This window comes from Peromyscus leucopus, chromosome 22 (genome assembly GCF_004664715.2).
Source record: "Peromyscus leucopus breed LL Stock chromosome 22, UCI_PerLeu_2.1, whole genome shotgun sequence".
NCBI classification, from domain to species: Eukaryota; Metazoa; Chordata; class Mammalia; order Rodentia; family Cricetidae; genus Peromyscus; species Peromyscus leucopus.
The window spans coordinates 20,451,960-20,471,953 of NC_051081.1; the positions used below are offsets into that span (position 1 = coordinate 20,451,960).

Genomic DNA, 19,994 nt, shown 5'->3' on the forward strand with positions numbered 1-19,994 from the left:
ACACACACACACACACACAGCACCTAACTCATGGGTGAACACTACAGCACATGTGCATGGCGTATGCACATGCATACACAGGGCAGCTCAGAGTCAGTGTCCAGTTCCCTCCTCGACTACTCTCGACCTCCCTTCTTAAGCCAGGCTTTCTGGCTGGACCTACAGTTTATCTGCCTTTCTTTGCCCTCTGTCCCTCTTCTGCTGGGGATGCACCACCGGCCTGGCTTTGACATGGTGCTGGGGATCTGAACTCACAGCCTTACACTTTTATGATAGGCACTTAACCAAATTAGCAATTTTTCCAGCTGAGAAAAATTTTAATTTTATGTAAAAATACTGTAACACAATAATGTAAGCTGAAGACTGTGGTATATGCCTGAAATCCCAGCAGTCTGGAGGCAGAGGCAAGAGAATCACAATGGCCTGGGCTACAAAATAATGTCAAGGCCAGCCAGTTAGTGAGATTGTTTAAAGTCTTTATGGGAAAACAAAACCAATGGTTGCATAACAATCATAAAAAAATGAAATTTAAGTCATTTTTATACATTGACACTTAAATACTTATGTTCTAAAGCAATTTAAAGAAAATGAATCATGGTACTTATAAAAACTTTACATTTTCCATTTTTACATGTAACTTACAGAAAAGAAAAAATGTAAAGCATGTGTGTATGCATACATGTGCATGCTTCTACATGTGGAGGCCTATATCGAGAATGAAGACCGCTGTGGTTTTGGAAGGGAGGGAGGGAGGGAGGGAGGGAGGGAGGGAGGGAGGGAGGGAAGTGGAGAGGGGAGAGCAGGACTGTCAGCTGATAGTGCCAGTCCGGCTGGCTGGCCTGCAGGGGAGATCCCTGTCCTCCTCCTGGTTGCTGTATCACTTGTGGGCTGTCACAGCCACCCAGCCCCGAGGCTTCAGCTGAACCCCATCCTCATGTAGCTAGCACAGCACGTGCTTTAACTGCTGAGCCCACTCTCTCAAGCTCACCTCTCTAAGACAGTCCTGCTTACAGCCCAGGTTGTCCTCGAACTCCAAGTAACTCCTCCGGCCTCTGCTCCAGGGTGGGCTCCCAGTCTAAGAACCTTTCCTTTTCCATCAGTGATCTAACCAGTCTACCCACGTAGATGGATACACTGGAGCACTGAGCCACACCCGCCTGTTTTATTATGTGTGTCTGCATGTAGGTACCACTTTTAACACACACACACACACACACACACACACACACACACACACACAAAACAGTGTCCTAAGGCTCTCAAGATACAAAATACCAACCTTTATCATGCCTCACAAGATTCTGGCCTTGGCCTTAGAATCCACCACTTCCCTTTTATTAACTCTACCATGACTCTAAGTTTCCTTTTAAGTTTCAATCCAAACATTCTCTGCAGCCAGGTCTTGACATGCACTCTCCTGGAATTTCAAATACTTTCCCTGCCAATCCTGTTCATCCCTGGGTTGCAACATCCATGTTACTTTTAAAATCTTTCATTGACCCATACCCAGAATAGACAGATACACTGCTTTATACTCCTATCTACAGGATGTTTACTGGGGGCAGACTGTGTTGAAGCCTTGGTCCCTAGGTAGTGACACTATTAAAAGCTGAATGAACTGTGAGAATCCAATCAGCTCATAGGTGAGTGGGTTATCACAAAGTGATGCCTAGCTGGAGGAAGAAGGTCACTTGAGGGCATGCTTTTGAAGGATAAATCTTTCCCATGCAATACCAGCACCCCTGCCCCCTTGCTTTATAGTCCATGAAGCATGTTCCTGCTTCCTTGATATTCTGCCTTGCTTCATTCAGGTCCAATGGAGCAGTAACCAAGGGCCAAAACTCTTGAAACCAAACTAATATATATCTTTTCTTCTTTCAATTGTTTATATCTCAGGCATTTTTAGTGATTAGACAGACAGACAGACAGACAGACAGACAGACAAGATAGATTTGGACCAGGCCATTTTTGTAGTGGAACAGTCCTAGGCACTAAAATGTAAAGTGGTGTCTCTGATCTCTTAAGTCATCATATGCAGTATCATGGAGACAAATCCCCCCAAACGAAACCCACTGCAGTCTGGTGCATTATCAGTCAGTCTTCATACCTTTCACCAGGGACATTTCAGCCCAAGTCACCACTACCATCTGGCAACTGCACTAAGAACTGCACACTGGTCTCCACCCCAACACACCTTTAAAGGAGGGAAACTCATTCTCCTCACATTGATACTGACCTAAGATAGCGTATCTTAGGCAGATGGGCATTTGTTATTGGAGCCCCTGTTTTCATATAATTGCTTCCACTGAGAATATTTTAAAAGAATCATCTGATAAGGAAGAATATTTTTTTTCTTTCCTTCGTGAACTGGAGAAAAGGAAAATAAAGACTCCTTACCTTCAACCCGTGATTCCAAGTGCTTATCCAACTCTGAATCTTTCCTCACTGCTTCATCTGAGACCTTGGGGGCATTTGAAAAGCAAACTAATACAATACTCATGTTATCTCGACTTCCCTGTATATTAAAGAAAGAAAGGGGAAATTGTTTCTATGTTTCAACAATTGGCTATTTAGTTCCAGCCACCCAGAATGTATACCTTAGAGAATCTTATTTCAAAGAATTATTTAAAATACAATCAGAAGGAACAAGATGTCTAGGAATGACTATAAATGTAGCTATTCTTGGATTTTATTCTGTGTAACTATTTTTACCCACCAGCTTACAGCCTGAGAAATGAAGACAACTTCACACCTACACATTTGAATGTCTTTTTCATTCAAAATTGCATAATCCTAAAGGCCATTTAAGCCTAAAACACCCTTTTAAACATCTCAAAAATCTCATGCTGTCAATATAACACAACTCTAACTCAACTTTGCTGAAAATCTGATTATCATGAAACTCAAGAAGCTACATGGAGGAAGGAATCAACTCCCAAAAGTTATCCTTTGACTTCCACACATGCACCGCACCACACACACACACACACACACACACACACACACACACACACACACACACGTACTATAAATAAATGAAAACATAAACATCTGATGGGCATCACATTCGAGAAAGAAAATCATTTTTCAAATGATTCTGAAGTTACATCAAACAATGTGATATGCTTAGATTACCAAGTTATAAACACCTGGGCAACAGAATTTTTTGCTTTTATTCTGTTTTAATGACAGGGTCTCAAAGCTTGCCTTGAATTTGCAATCCTCCTGCCTCAGCCTAGCTGAGATTGCAGGCACACGCTACCTGAGTCAATATGGGCAACTTTTTAATTACAGGGTGTTTAGAGAGCAGTTAAAACAGTTTGTTTTACGTAATGATAAATTTTACTCCTCCTTTTATTTATGACCTTACAAATTATATTTAGAAGGAAGAATAGAATACATTTTTAGGGGCTGGAGAGATGGCTCAGAGGTTAGGAGCACTGGCTGTTCTACCAGAGGTCAGGAGTTCAATTCCCAGCAACCACATGGTGGCTCACAACCATCTATAATGAGATCTGGTGCCCTCTTCTGGCCTGCAGGCATACATGCAGACAGAACACTGTATATGTAACAGCTAAATAAATAAATAAAATAAAATAAAACAAAACTTATTTAAAAAAAAAAGAATACATTCTTAAAGTGTCATGACTGAACAATAAATTAAAAATCTTTCTACCCTTTCTTTAGGTATATAACTGAGTATCTTAACATACAAAACTGTTAGAATTCTTTCAATCGATGACAGTGTCAAATTCTTTGTTTTTGAGATAGTGTCACTATGTTATACAGTCTAAGCTGGCCACGAAACTCATGCTTCTCCTGCATCTACTTCTGCTGAGGTCCCAGGAATGTGCTACTAAGCCTAGCAAACCCTCTCTTTTATGCCCACCCCCGCCCTCAGTATTCTAAAAGACTCAATCAGTGGAGGTGGTAATCAGTTTCATTTGATAATGAGGCTTGCCCAGTGAACTGAAAGAAGTCAAGGTCATTCTGGCCAGAATTTACACCAGCATTCCCTGACTCTGACCTGCCACCTTTTGAGAATCCACGTATGACCAAACAAGACAGGCAGCCTTAAAGAGTAACTGCTTCCAGCTTCCAGTATAATGGGAGCAAGTTTGAAGGGGTGAAAGGCCTTCTCTAGACTCCACAGTCTTTCTATAGACTCCTGAGCTTTGGTAGAAATATACACACAGATGTAAAGTGTCTAGAAACCAGGACTCTAACCCTGGCCAAAGTAATTTCTTTCATTCCTCAACAAAACCTAGCAGCTTTTTTGACTTACTATTAGAAACACTGCATTTGGTTATACTACTACACATACAAGTGTATCACATGAATATAGTTAAAGCAAACATTGTTTAATGTGAAGAAAATTAAACTATACAGTAGACATTGAAAACATCAACCATCGCTATGATTTTTAAGACAATTTTATGGACAGACAGAAGTGTTGGCAGACACTTAGGAATAGTGTCTTCTAACCATTTCCTATTTTATAACAGCAAAACATTATTAAACAGTTCCTAATCAATATGCTATCTATAAAAGCTCCACTTCATCTCTATCAATTGTAAACTATAGACCTTATCATTTATAAAAATGAATTTACACTTAGTCCCCAGTCATGTGTGATTTCAATGCTGCTTCTATTTCCAACACAAAGCACAGGTGTTTGTTTCACAGCAGCTGAAAAAGATCCTTCCCGTTCTCCTGTTTATTAGAGACAAACCATAGTCACATGGTTAGATAATCAATATAGTTTTCATTAAGCCCAAGGTTGAAATTGGTTTTCATAAAAATCTATCAGGAACAACAAAAAAGATTAGCTATTTAAAAACTTTATTTCAGGCCGGGCGGTGGTGGCGCACGCCTTTAATCCCAGCACTCGGGAGGCAGAGCCAGGTGGATCTCTGTGAGTTCGAGGCCAGCCTGGCTACAAGTGAGTCCAGGAAAGGCGCAAAGCTACACAGAGAAACCCTGTCTCGAAAAAACCAAAAAAAAAAAAAAAAAAAACTTTATTTCAATACTCTTTCTTTTATACTTCTTCAGTAGATAGCTATAATACACTGAAGAATTTGAGTATTTAATAACAAATTAAGTCAAAGAAGGCATAAATGTCCTTCCACAAATAAGGGTATCTAAATTTAGGTATAGAGATTTTGACGCAGTTGGTTCTAAAGCTGAATGTTGCATGATTACAACAGAGAGTCCAGAGGTATGTCTCCACACAGCCTATGTTGTAGGGTGGGAAGTTGTTACAATAAAACGAAGTCCCCATGATAATAATAACCAGTGTAATTTAAGAGATGAGGTAGGTACATTCAATGTTCCCAAGGTTTGAGAGGTTGTGTAGTATACAACAGGAACACATCTCAGTAGTAAGTACATTTTCAAAAGAATGAAAAATACATTATAATATGGAATATCTTACAGGTACGTGTAGATCCATTAAGTTTGAATGTAATCACGTAATACTTGAAACTGGTAACAAAAAATTGGGCTAAGGTTAACTGTGAACAATACTCAGACCCTAGAGCCACATGACCAACAAAGTACTGGATCTCTCCACTGAGCTACACTGGATTTATGGATACTGTACTTTAATCATCAATCCTCTCCTCTACTTCAAAGACCAGCCAGGGCCAGTGAGACAACTCGGCAGATAACGGTGCTGGCTGCTAATCAGTACAACTTTCCCATAAACCTCCACCTGCAGGGGCACATGTGCAAACACACACACACACACACACACACACACACACACACACACACACACACACACGTTTACTTTTGCCTTTTTAAATGAAGATATTTTCCACAAAATACACTGGAAGAAGTTTAGAGTTAAACTGAATTTAGAACTAAAATAATTTTTGGGATAAAGTACATTTGTCATGTTGTAGGAATAACTCAGGATGGCACTACCTTTCAAAAATACCTTCCTAAATTTTATCCAATGACTAGATCTAGTCCATGTTTTAAATTAAGCAAGTTTCTGATTATATGAGCTTCGGTATATAACTGAATGTAAGGAAATCAAGTATCTTAAAAGAATATCAAGGAATTTTTTTTTTTCTGAGACAGGGTTTCTCTATAACTTTGGACCCTATCTTTGAACTCACTCTGTAGACCAGTCTGGCACCAAACTCACAGAGATCTGCTTTCCTCTACCTCCTGAGTGCTGGCATTAAAAGCGTACACCACTGCCTGGCTAAGAATATTGCCTTTTAAAATGTAAGAAAAAGCAACAAGCACATCATGATCCATTTCTGTAAAATATAGTAAAAAAACAAAACAAAACAAAAAACCATGTGTTTATGTTTGTACATGTGTATTAGTAAACATTACTACATAAACATATACAGCTAGCTGTCAGCAGTGGTTAAGCACTAAATGCAATGAGATTAGAAAGAGATGTAAAGGCAAGTAACCTAATTTCCAAACACCTTTGTATTTACAAAAAAATTTACTAATTTTATAATAATAACAACTGGGAAGGGGGGAACAATTTTTCAGACACAAAGTACTAATGCAGAATGACCAAGCCTTTCTGCTAATCACTTCTAAAGATAACTAAAGAGTCAGAAAACTTAAGCTCTGCTCTTAACTGTTAGTCATAAATTGTATGACTAACAACTATCTTTTAATGTCAGCTTCCATTTCTTTTCTTGTAAACTAGAAATAAATGTTCTTTGCCTGATTACTGTAAAAGACAAAATGCATCTGACCTATAAATCATAAAAGGTCACAAATAGCAGCTATATACTTTATGAAATCTGAATTAGTTGGTAAAAAGCACCATGAAGAACAATAAAATAGCAAGCCCTTGTTTTTCTAGACAGGGTTTCTCTGTGTGGCCTGGACGTCCTAGAACTTGCTCTGTAGACCAGGCTGGCCTCAAACTCAGAGATTCGCCTGCCTCTACCACTGCCCGGCTGAAGCTTGTTTCCTTAGGGACTAATGTAAGTAGGATTAATATCTGACCAGAGTCATTCTCTAACACCTGTAACTTAACATTGCCAAATGGCAATCTGAAAAATGATTTCTCATTAACAGCTCGAATGCTAACTACTATCATATGGTTGTTGTCAAAATTAATGGGGCTAAAATATCTGCTAAGTGCTAAAAACAGCACGGGCTCCCAGAAAGCAGAAATTCTATAATGCTGTGATTCTGACAAAGATGATTAGCAAAACCTTCTCAGGATTTAGGAGGTAACATACACAAGTGTGTGTGCTATTTAAAGGCATATTAACATAGAAAACATTGGCTTCATCTCAATCTCTTGGGGGAAAACTCTACTTAACTGGATCTTCTTTGGCTCTCCTCTTAAAGCAGGCAACACCCACTAAATATCTGTTTTCCATGGAATTAAACATATGTACACAATTTCCCTCTCTAAATTTCAAGTAATCATGCTCTGTTTTACAGTACAGCTAACCCTTGCTTTTATAATACAAACAAGTAGAAGAGCAAATTTATGAACTTAAAAATGCAAACAGAGGCTTAATTCCATAAATAACATCCAGTCGTTAGGAAAAAAATAAGCAAGCCTCCATAAGCAAACCTCCATTTTCCCCAAGCAACTAAGTTGTTCAAAATTGACTTCAACCTGAATGCAGAGTCCTTCAAGGGAGCTATGATGATCAATTCCACTAAAGTGGGATGAACTACCTGCTCCAACCTCCTGTGTGTTCCTATTCCTCCTCTGAGATCTAGGGCAGCCTGTCATCTTTTAACCACTGCCACAGATAGTCAATTACTGGCGACTGCTAAGAGCTATCTTGTAAAGATGTTCCAGCAGCATCAATTCAATCTCCTTCCAAGGGTGAGCACAGACCCTAAAAACTACATACTTTAGGGATAGAATACACTACAACTGCACTGTAGTCCAAGCTACCATCCAGATAAAGTTCTGGCTACTCTCTCATGACCACCTTCTTCACATACTAGAATGCTTATGCAGTCATGACAAAGCTTGCAACGCTAAAAACAGAGATCTCTCTAGACCACACTGCTGGAGAAAGCAGGCTGAAAAAGCACATACAATGAACCTCACTTTAATGAAAACATACACCTTCAGGCAGGTTAAAAAACAAACCTGTAAAATTGGCCATCCAGATAGCTCAGCAAATAAAGTCACTGGGATTGATTCCCAGGACCACACGGTGGAATGAGCACCAACTCCATCAAGTCATCCTGACTGCCCCTTGTGCACTGGGGGCGAGGGGGAGGTAAATTTGCACCCAGGGACACACAGGATGAAATAAAGAGATACATACTAAAATTTAAAAGATACACTGTGAAGTGGCTGTGTGGTGGATGGCACACATCTCTAATACCATTGAGGGGCAAGAAGAGAACGGGAAGCTTTTGGAGCTGGCTTGTGAATATATATAAAAACAAACTAGAAAGTGTCACACAACAATGGGAAGTACCTGATTTGGGTGAGGAGAAAATTTTTTAGTGTTTTCTTTGAATTTTCAGTTTTTATCTAATTTGTTTTCCATTAACATGCATGTAAGGTTTTATAATTTGGGGAAATGCTACTTTTACTGACTAGTCAAGCAAAACATGTCTGCTTTACTCTCAAAAGGCTCCAAGGGAGCTGAGTTGCTGCCTATTTGGTCACTGACAAACATTCATTGATGGCTTTTATACTAAATTCACCCTGAGAAGTAAAAAGACACAGTAGGTTAGAAAAGAAAAAGTCAAGAAGCTGAAGTATTGCCATTCAAATCCTTTAAGCTGCATGATGTGTTAACTAACACCAGGACTTAAAGTCTCTTTGGAAGCTGGCTCTTCATTTTTATGGTAAAAAGGTATTTCACCAATACCAGGTATTTCTAAGGATCCTCTTCAATTCTTTCTCCATTGCTTAACCAAGATGCATTTAAAAAAAAATATATTTACTGAGGGTGGGGGAGCACACTGGGTCAGAGGACAAATTGTGGGAGTTGTCTTCTGGGGATTTACCCACTGTCTACAGCATCCTTACAGGCTTGCTGACTATGCTGTACTGTCTACATGTGGGAGGAAACAGAAAGCTCTAACCTAACAGACAGAATCAAACATCACACTCTTGACAGTTTTGCCTCAGCATCTTCGGGCACATCTAGATACTTGCCAGTTAACTCAAACTTAAAAGATTTCTATATACATACTGCTGAAAGATCTACAAGAATGAACTGACTTTTTTTTTTTTTTTTTTTTTTTTTTTTTGAGACTATATAGACCTGGTTAGCCTCAAACTCACAGAAATACACCTGTCTCCATAGGTACCTGTGTATACACCTGGCCCAAAGAACTAAATAATGTAAAGGCATTTAATGGAACAGCCAAATATCTGTAAATCTAGATTTCTTTCTTTCCTTTTTTTTTTTTTTTGCTATTACTGCACCAAGTTACAATTCAGACATTATAAGAATTTCACAAAAATTTTTCCTTAGAATCACATTTTCCATAAGCCTTTAGACTTTAATCAGAGATAATAGTATCTATATGAAAAGAATTTCGATGACCACCTATGTGGGTAATGTACTAACCTTTACTGTTTACAGTTAGATGTAAACAGACAAAAAGGAGGAGATACCTCATTCGTTTCAGCTCGTCTTAGCTGCTGAGGACCAGAACACAATCTGACTAGCTTGGCTTTTGATAAGTCTGTCAGTATTTTCTATAGCTCTTGATCTTAATGTAAGTAGAACAGAATTCTACTACATACATGTTTTAAGCTGTGTCAAATCATGAGTAAGATGGCTACTGCCAACATCAAGAATTTAGACCAGAACTCATCATTCTACACAGCCACTTCTGAAATACCAACAAACCATAAAACACTCAAACTTAATTAATTTGAGATATTTGTTGACACTTAATTTTCAAATTAGAAGGTTTGGGCAGATAAAGTTGGCAAAAGGGCTTAATTTTCTTGAAGAAAGTATCTGAAAATACACAGTTCTCTAAAGAAAATAGCAAAAGTTATAAAATTTTAAGTTTGCTTAATTTACTTACCATGTCTTTTCAAAATCAACAGTGTGTTAGTTCAAACAAAAAAGCTTACATACCTTATGTAAACAAGTGTCCACTACCCAATTGCACACATTTTCCAGGTCATCAGAGACCTTAAGCCTAGACTGAACATATTCACAGAGCTCCTCATTACTCATCACATCCCAGATCCCATCACAAGCCAAGACGACAAACTCATCCTCTTCTGCTCTTAAAATCTCAAAGACCTCAGGCTCTGGAGAAACTAGCTGTTCTGTCGGGCCCTTGCCGTCAACACACTTGTAATCATAGTCCCCCAGAGCACGAGACACTGCTAATGAACCATTCACACGCTGGATCATCACACTGCCTCCCGCATTTTGGATTCGCTCCTTTTCCATTGGATTACAAGGTTTGTGATCCTTGGTAGAAAAGCAGACTTCTCCATTCCTACACAGAACAGCTCGTGAGTCACCACAGTTGATAAAGTAGATGTGTGTAGGTGAAATCAAAACGCCCACTGCTGTTGAACCGCTCCTGTCCATCCCATTTCTGAGGTCAGAAAAGTTACGCATATATTCATCAATTTTCAAAAAGCCAGTTCTGATACCAGTCTTAACGTTTTCCACTGAAGGCTCAAGAGCAGAGTCTGATATGCCAGCTGCCCTGAAGTCTTCATTAGTAGTGATGTGTTCCAATAAATGCGCTGAGCAGTAATTTGCCACTCGGGATCCAGCATGACCATCATAAACTGCAAAAAATGACCAGTTTTCCAAGCCGTGAGGAATACCCACAACAGCTGTGTGTGCGTCTTCCATTTCCACTCTCCATCCTTGCATACTGCTCAGGCCATAACGCAAACCATTCCCAGCACCATGAGCATTATGTTTTTCAGTTTTGGGTTTATCCAAAAATGCACCCATGTTGAGTAATAAATCTGAAAGAGAAAAAAAGAAATGGTGTTATGTTTAAACTGGACATAGTCCATCTACAGTGCTCCATTTATTCTGGACCAACTCATTCCCTATGTATTTTCTACAGGCCCTGACTTACTGGGGTGACAAGAGAAGTCCCCTGATGCTCTTTTTTGTTGTTGTTGGTTGGTTTTTAGAGACAGGGTTTCTCTGTGTAGCTTTGGAGCCTGTCCTGGAACTCACTCTGTAGCCCAGGCTGGCCTCAAACTCAGAGATCCACCAGCCTCTGCCTCCGGAGTGCTGGGATTAAAGGTGTGCACCATCACCACCTGGCTCCCCTGACGCTCTTAAGACACTGATTTCTTTTTTAATGACTTATTTATTTTTATTTTATGTGCATTTATTGGTGTTTTGTCTTCATGAAGGTCTGTGTTGAGGGTGTCAGATTCTGTGGAACTGGAGTTACAGATAGTTGAAAGCTGCCATGTGGTTGCTGGGAATTGAATCTGAGTCCTCTGGAAGAGCAGCCAATGTTCTTAACCTCTAAGCCATCTATCTCTCCAGCTCCTAAGACATTGATTTTTTTTCTTGTTTTGTTTTCTCAAGACAGGATTTCTGTGTAACAGCTCTGTCTGTCCTGGAACTCACTCTGTAGACCAGGCTGACCTTGAACTCACAGAGATCCACCTGCCTCTGCCTTCCGAGTGCTGGGACTAAAGGTGTGTGCCACCACTGGCCTGGCTAATATACTGATTTTTAAACCAGCATATAAGACAGAATCCAATCAATTAAATCTGAACCTCTGCAGGCGGACCTAGATATCAGTAGATTTTTGTTGCTTGTCTTGTCTGTCAACTGCTGTCCTGGAACTCACTGTGTAGACCAGGCTGGCATAGAATTCACAGAGAAAAATCCACTTGCCCCTGCCCTCCAAGTACTGGAATTAAAAGTGCACTACCACATACAGCCTATAATCCCTGCACTGATAAATGGAAGCAAGAGAATTAAGAGATCAAGGCCATAAAGGAGTTCCAGAACAGCCAGGGCTGTTACACAGAAAAACCACATCTGGAAAAAAACTACCAAACAAGCAAAGAGGTGCAAGGCCAGCTTGGGCTACAAGTCTCAAAAAACTAAAGAATGTGCAGCAGCCACGCTCAGAATTTTCTAGAGAAAAATGGAGAAATACAACTTGGTTAAGGTCCCCCCCCCCAATACAGCTGGGTGTGGTGGTATTCTAATTGTACTGAAATGTGATTTTGATTGTATGTTAATAAATAAAGTTGCCCGGGGGTCAGAGCTATTAGAGCCATAGACAGAGTGTGGCGGTGGTGGTGCACGCCTTTAATCCCATAGATCTCTGTGTGTTCAGAGATACAGCCAGCATTGGAGACATATGCCTTTAAGACCTGGGGGGCTGTACATACAAACAGTGACGAGGCAGTCACGTGTTTGGGTTTACAACCAATGAGAAGGCACAACAAAATACTATGAAAAGACAGACAGACAGGATATAGCTCTCTTTCGGGAAGCTAGGACCACTGCAGGAGGAAGGGTGAGATTTTAGCTCTGAGCTCTGACCTCTTGGCTTTCTCTTTTACATTGGTTCTGTGTTTCTTATTTAATAAGACGGTTGGTTACATCTACAGCTGGGCATGGTAGTATACTCCTGAAATCCCAGATACTTATGAGGCTGAGGCAGGAAGATGAAGAGTTGTTAAAACCAACCAAGCAGCCCCAGGCAAGCAGGCCCTGAGGAAGCAGCCCTGGGCAAGCAGCCCCTGAGCAAGCCAGCCACTGCTTCTGGCTACAGCGACTTACTACCTGTTTCCTCACTTCAGTCACTGCTCTAATTTGAAGTTCTGAATGAGCCTGACTGAGTTTAAACCACCCATATACCTTTGGAGTATATTTATTCTTTCACAAATTACTTTTCTGTAAAGTTCCAAACTGATCTTACTTTAAAGCTGGGTGCCACTATAAAGATTTGCTTTTTTAAAGCATTATAAAGGGGTTGCCACGCTTTATCACATCGAGGCGAGCAGGGATCTGGAGGGCAGTGTACCAAGTATTAAAACAAGCTACAAGAAACCTTCTCAAAAAAAAAAAAAAAAAAACATTATAAAGTTCCACGGTCACTTTCTACATAATGTGCACACATGTGGCTAATAATAAACTATACCATCCATGCACCCACCACAAAGTTTATCCAGGCCAGGAAAGCTTCCTTTCTCATCCCTAGACTCTTCTATCCAGAACAGACAAGACCTCGAATTTGCAATTAGTGTTCCTTATATATAGTTCAACCATATTCCTGTACAACTTAGTTTTACACACTTAGTAAGCTACACTTTACTATTTCTGAATCCAGTTCAACAGAACAGTATGCTTTACCTCTAGGGAAACACTTTTACTTTTCAGGCTGTAATACTACTAACCAAACAAATACTTGAATGTACTGTAAAAAGTAAAGATGCACTTTTGAAATGTGTACCAGGCATCAATACAATTATTAGGACACATTAAGAATTATAGACTTGCTTTAAGAACAATGACTTTTGTAAATGTTGTTTTTAAAAATAAAATGAATATAATGAGTGGAGAGATGGCTCAGCAGAATTGTGTTTCCAGTAACCACATAATTCCAGTTCCAAGGGATCCAATGCCCTTTTCTGGCCCCTGTCAGCACCAGGCACCCAAACAACACACTTCTATCACTTACATAAATGCAAGCAAGACACTCTTCCACATAAGATAATATATATTATATATATACACACACATATATATATACATATATATATATATGAATGATATAAGCTGGACCTGGGAGGCAGAGGCAGGTGGATTTTGAGAGTTCCAACCAGCCAGGACTGCATAAAGAGGTTGAGAGGGCACATGGGGGAGGAGTGGGGGGAGAAAGGGTGGATAGAGAATATAAAGTTTAAGCCTCTTGCCTTGTTGACAGATTTTGGCTGATCTTATCAGTCATGCTTTAAGTGGGGCACACCTTCAGTTTACAGTCACACTTAATTATGGTTCATATTTATAAACATTCATATAAAATTTACAATGTACGAAACGAGCTATCAAAAATAGTTTTTTTTTTTTTTTCCAAAGAGTAAGTGACTTAAAACATAAAGACAAAAACAATGGTATACTAAACATTTATGTAATTGAGTCTTGTAGACTCAAAATCAAGAGTGGATATTTTTATCTACCACAAATTGGACCTCTATATGTTTTGTTGTGGTTTTTCGAGACAGGGTTTCTCTGTGTACCCCTGGCTGTCCTGGAATTCACTCTGTAGACTAGGCTGGCCTTGAACTCACAGAGATCCACCTGCCCCTGTCTCTAGGATTAAAGGAGTTCACAGCCACCATCCAGCTCCGGACTTCATTTTTTAAACTCCTGTCTTTCTCTCCAGCTCTGCAAAGCCATGGTTCCTGAAAAGCCAGGCTTGGAGCTTCTAGAACACCTTCTCCCAAACCATGTTACTAAATTCCATTAAGACTTTATCATCAAGGGAGACAAAGGCAGGTAGATCTCTGTGAGTTCAAGGCATCCTGGTCTACAAAGCTGCAAGCAATCAGGCTTACACTGTAATACCCTGTTTCAAACAAACAAACAACAAAAATAAAAAATCCAAGACTCTACCAACAGTTAAAACATACCACTTTATATAATTATCTCATGGTCTATCACTCTCACCTCCCAAAAGACGTGTGTGTGTGTGTGTGTGTGTGTGTGTGTGTGTGTGTGTGTTTAAATGAAGTAGTTTGAAGTGATGGCACATGCCTGTTATCCCAGCACTGGGAGGCAGGAGCAGGAGGATCTCTGTGATTGTGAGTTCCAGGACAAAAAGAACTGTTACACAGAGAAGCCCTGTCTTGAAAAACAAAAACATAAAATAGTGTTTAAGCAACAAATCCTCCATCCTTAATAAATCCAATACGTTTTCTATGGGCACATTCTCCCTTGAGCTGAAGTCAACACAATTCCTACTATTCTCTTGCAAAGAAAAGGCCTCAGGAGGGGAGGAGTAACTTGTGCAGACCAAGAATCTCACACTCTCAGATAAACAATCTGGAGCAGTGCATCCGGAATGGGACCAGGAGAATGGATAATAACAGAGATCTACCTCAAGATGGCAATCAAGAATCATAGTACACAAAGGAAGTTGTATATCACCTGAAGACAAGCACAAACTACATTATGTATTTGACTATGTTCTGTAGTTATTTCCTTTTAGGGATCTTCTGCCTTTCATTAAAGTTTTTTTTTGTTTTGTTTTGTTTTTTGTTTTTTTTTTGGTTTTTCGAGACAGGGTTTCTCTGTGCAGTTTTGCGCCTTTCCTGTAACTCACTTGGTAGACCAGGCTGGCCTCGAACTCACAGAGATCCGCCTGCCTCTTCCTCCCGAGTGCTGGGACTAAAGGCGTGTGCCACCACCGCCCGGCTCATTAAAGTTCTAAAGACATTATTCTATCTCAATTACCTGGGTCAAATTAAAGGGGTCTTATACCACTGCCTCCCTGTAGAGGGAAATAGTTAAGCAGTAGGGTCTCCACATGGTAAATCAAATTGGCTTAATCCAGAGAGCTGGAAAAGACAACTCTGGACTTCTGCCTACCTGCATCTCTATTTTTTATTGTTTGTTTGTTTGTTTGTTTGTTTTGTGACAAGTCTCCCTGTGTTGCCCGCACTGGCTTCAAACTTCTAATCCTCATGTCTTAGCCTCCTGAGTAGCCAGGACTGATGCAAGCATGTGTTAGGATACTGGTTTGTTTTTTAGGTATATAATAAGGTCTAGTCATGTATTAAGAGTCATAAAGTCATTTTAACCACTGAAGTTTCGTTTCATAGTATCATCTGTAAGTTTTGGCTATGAAAATTTATGTATAGACTTTTTACAAAGCTCATTAGTGCCAGATTTTATTGAAATGACTCTATAATTCATCATATTACAGGAACCCCAGAAAACAAAAGTATATACACACATTTAAACTTCAAAGAATTGAACAAAATAGTTTCAAAAGTCCTAAGAGACTTCTAGTGCTTTAAAAAACTAATAGAAGTGCACTTACTTGTGCCCACAGTACAAACACATGTGGTAAGCACACAATCTTATAGCAATGAACTCTGAGAAATAAGAGAAGAATGCCTGCATGCTAAGCACACTAAGTTTGATTCCTAGCTCTACCACATATCTGTTTTCCTAGAAAAGAACATCTATCTCTTCCTGTTGTGAAATTTTGGGTTTAGAGTCTGAATGATAAGTGAACTGCCAACTGCTTCAAACAGTTATGACAGTACACAATAGGGGTACTTCTCATAAGAAACAGACACAGTTCAACTGAGATGTACTTCCTAAGTAAAGTACTTCTTTTAAATAAACCATTAAGGATTTTACCCTGATGTCTCTATTGCCTGCTTTGTGTTGTTTAGAGATAGGATCTCATTCTACAACCCAAGGTAGTCTTAACCTTGCAGCAACCCTCCTGTTTCATCTCCCCAGTGCTGGGATTCTAAGTGCGAGCAACTATGCCCAGATCTGGAGGAAAATCCAACAAGTTCCTACAAAGATGGCAACAGTTCTGGTTGGATTGTGTTTGTTAACTTGACACAAGCTAGAATTATTATCTGAGAAGAGGGAATCACACCAGAGAAAATGCCTCCATAAGACTGGCCTATGAGACTTTTCTTTCTTTCTTTCTTTTCTGAGACAGGGTCTCTCTATGGAGCCCTGACTATCCTGGAACTCACTATGTAGGACAGATGGGCCTCACATTCACACAGATCTGCCTGACTCTGCCTCCTGGGTGCTGTGATTAAAGATTTTCTTGACTGATGAACTGTGAACTGTGCCACCCCTGAGCACATAGCTTTTGGATAGTATAAGAAGGCAGGCTGAGCAAGCCATGAGGAGCAAGCCAGTGAGCAGCACTCCTCCATGGTCTCTGTATCAGCTCCTCCCTAGCTTCCTTTGACTGTGATAGGGGACTGTTACACTGAAATAACCCTTTCCTCCCTAGCTTCCTTTGACTGTGATAGGGGACTGTTACACTGAAATAACCCTTTCCTCCCTAGCTTCCTTTGACTGTGATGGGGACTGTTACACTGAAATAACCCTTTCCTCCCTAGCTTCCTTTGACTGTGATAGGGGACTGTTACACTGAAATAACCCTTTCCTCCCTAGCTTCCTTTGACTGTGATAGGGGACTGTTACACTGAAATAACCCTTTCCTCCCCAAACTGCTTTTGGTGATGTCATTTATCACAGCATTGAATAGCAACAGAAACAACACGAACAGAAACCTGGAGACAAATACCTCATGTTCCAGCCAAATATGCCCTATTGTATAAACTCTAAGAGGCCTTTCCAACAACATATACTAACCATCACCCTGCACTCTAGGAAATGGTTGCTCTACCACAGACAAATAACTATATACTGCTTTATTGAGTGGTAATGTTTATGTTCTCTCTCTCTCTCTCTCTCTCTCTCTCTCTCTCTATATATATATATATATATATATATATATATATATATATGGAAACTGATTTCAACTTTATTCAAACAAATCAGTCGTATGAAACTTACCTTTAATCAAAATTAAACTTGATTATTATATCTTAATTATCAGATTTAAATTTTATATTTTTTTTAGGGAAGGAGCCACCAATTTGACATGTTTAATTTGAGGAGAATTTTTAAGTTTGTTTTTTAGGTTTTTGAGGCAGGATTTTGCCACATAGCCTAATGGCCTCAGACTCCTGACCCTCCTACCCTATCTTCTGAGTGCTGAGAATAAAGGCATGTGCCACCATACCTGGCTTAAAGAACTTTTTGACAGCAAAACTAAGTAAAAAGTACATAGCCCTCAAGGCCAAAAGTTGTTTTACCTGACCCAGGCTTGCCTCCCTCTATTATCTGTAAAGCCTCATGTAATGAGTGGACTTTCAAAGGATTGAAACATAAGCACGTATCCCACTGTTCTGAAATGTCCCAAACGGAATCCACAGGCATTCTAGATCCACAGGACAGTATAGCAGGAGGAGGTGTGCATTCTGAAGCCTGGGACAACAGACTTAGGACCAACTGACTTTGCTACTTGGAGGTTACTATCCTCAGTGAAGCTATGAAGACAGCAAAAAGCAATGACATTCAAGCTCAAGGCCACACTGAAAGATCTGGCATTAGTGGCAGCTCTCAAAGTAGAGGTGAAACTCCAAAGAGGAGACACAAGTCAAATGTAGCAGAATTCCCAGCACCAAGGAAGTTGGGGCAGGAAAGAACTGCAAAGTCTGAGAGCAGACTGGGATACACAGTAAGTTCCAGGACATCCTGGAACACACTACAGAGTACACACTCCCTCACGATGTGCCCTCCTGGAAACAAAGAGGAAATGGTTGGGCCAGGCATAGTGGCACACATCTTTAATCCCAGCACTAGGGAGGCCGAGACGTGAATTTCTGCAATTTTGAAGCCCACCTGGTCTAGTTAGTGAGTTTCAGGACAGCCAGGAGAGGCCCTGTAGGAAAGAGGAAAATAAAAAAGCACATCTTAAGGGAGGAGGCTGGGGTGGGGGATGGGGTGGGGGTGGTGTCTTGGACTAGAGAAGGTGAGTAAGAAGTGAATAAGCCCATCTAACGGCACTGACAGGGAACACTTAACTCTTGGGCTTATTCATTTGCTCCAGAAAGCAGATCCAGGATCAGGATAAAAGGCAGGAAGATCAGATGGGCGGTGGTGGCGCACACCTTTAATCCCAGCACTCGGGAGGCAGAGGCAGGCAGATCTCTGTGAGTTCGAGGCCAGCCTGGGCTATAGAGTGAGTTCCAGGAAAGGCTCCAAAGCTACCCAGAGGAAAAGAAAAAAGGGCAGAATACATCTATTGTTTATAAGTACATGAGAACCAATAAGCATCACTTTGTTGTCTGCAACAACAAAAATGATTATCCCTTTCAAGCTCAAATCAAAACAGAACATGGAAAGAATAAATAAAGAGGGGGGTTAAAGAGCATAAAATAGAAATTTACTCCTCCACTAATAATGGATTATAAACACTACTTTAAAAAATGGTAACACAAACGAAAACGAAAGCTTGTATTCTTATTTAATATTGTAATATTTGCACATATAAAAATGCAAAATAACAATAAGGTTTTTTTTTTTTTGTTTTGTTTTTTGGTTTTTCAAGACAGAGTTTCTCTGTGTAGCTTTGCGCCTTTCCTGGAACTCACTTGGTAACCCAGGCTGGCCTCAAACTCACAGAGATCCACCTGCCTCTGCCTCCCGAGTGCTGGATTAAAGGCGTGCGCCACCACCACCCGACAACAATAAGGTTCTTATATGACTAGTGAAGAGGCTATAGGAATTTTGAGACTCAAAACCACTTTCTTCAAATGGGTCTATCCATAATTCCAAGAGCTGGGCACCTGGTCCATTTCAAAATATTTTGTATGTCTGTGTGCACATGTGTGAAAGTGTCCTCAGGAGCCAAAGGAGGGCACTGGATCCCATGGAGCTGGAGCTAAAGGTCATTGTAAGCCTCCCTATGTAGGTGCTGAAAACCAAACTGGTACCCTCTGCAAAAGCAGTTTGAGTTCTTAGCCACTGAACCATCTCTCTAGTCCAATGTATTCTATTTGAACTTGATGTCAGAGATTTTCTATAAAAAGAACCTGTTACAGTTAATGTTGTCTTCTGGTTTATACTAGAGAGACACTTGTGCCTTTCCCTTTAGCTGTCAGATACGGAGTCAAAGGGCTCTAAGAACTCAGAATCCCCAGGAGTTTCATGCTGGGGTAGAAAAAGACCAGGGAAGGAAAAGGCCGGGGTTCTAGAGCTGACCAGAGAGACAGCTAGTCTCCAGGAAAGAGATTTCACACAGTTCTGACAACTCATTAGGTTACCTTGAAGGAGACTGAAGACAATCATATGCCCATGGCTGGTCAGTCAGTATACCTTGACCAGAACTGTAACTAAATCGCATGTCAGGACCCCGAGACTGGACTCAATGGTCCCTGGACCTGTGTTTGTTCATCTTCCCAATGCGGCCACATTGAATAAACCTCCTTTCCC

The 19,994-nt window shown here is 40.3% G+C and overlaps 1 protein-coding gene across 4 annotated transcripts in view; it reads right to left on the minus strand.

Annotated features, from left to right (window-relative positions):
• Ppm1b (protein phosphatase, Mg2+/Mn2+ dependent 1B) overlaps positions 1 to 19,994 on the minus strand; it is a 62,865-nt gene that overhangs the window by 20,653 nt on the left and 22,218 nt on the right. For all 4 annotated transcript variants that reach the window (XM_028892655.2, XM_028892642.2, XM_028892662.2 and 1 more), the window contains exons 2-3: positions 10,071 to 10,930; positions 2,398 to 2,515 (exon numbers count right to left, since the gene is read on the minus strand). In XM_028892655.2, the coding sequence (XP_028748488.1) occupies positions 2,398 to 2,515; positions 10,071 to 10,916 (964 nt within the window). In that variant the 5' untranslated portion in view covers positions 10,917 to 10,930. The remainder of the gene's footprint in view (positions 1 to 2,397; positions 2,516 to 10,070; positions 10,931 to 19,994) is intronic.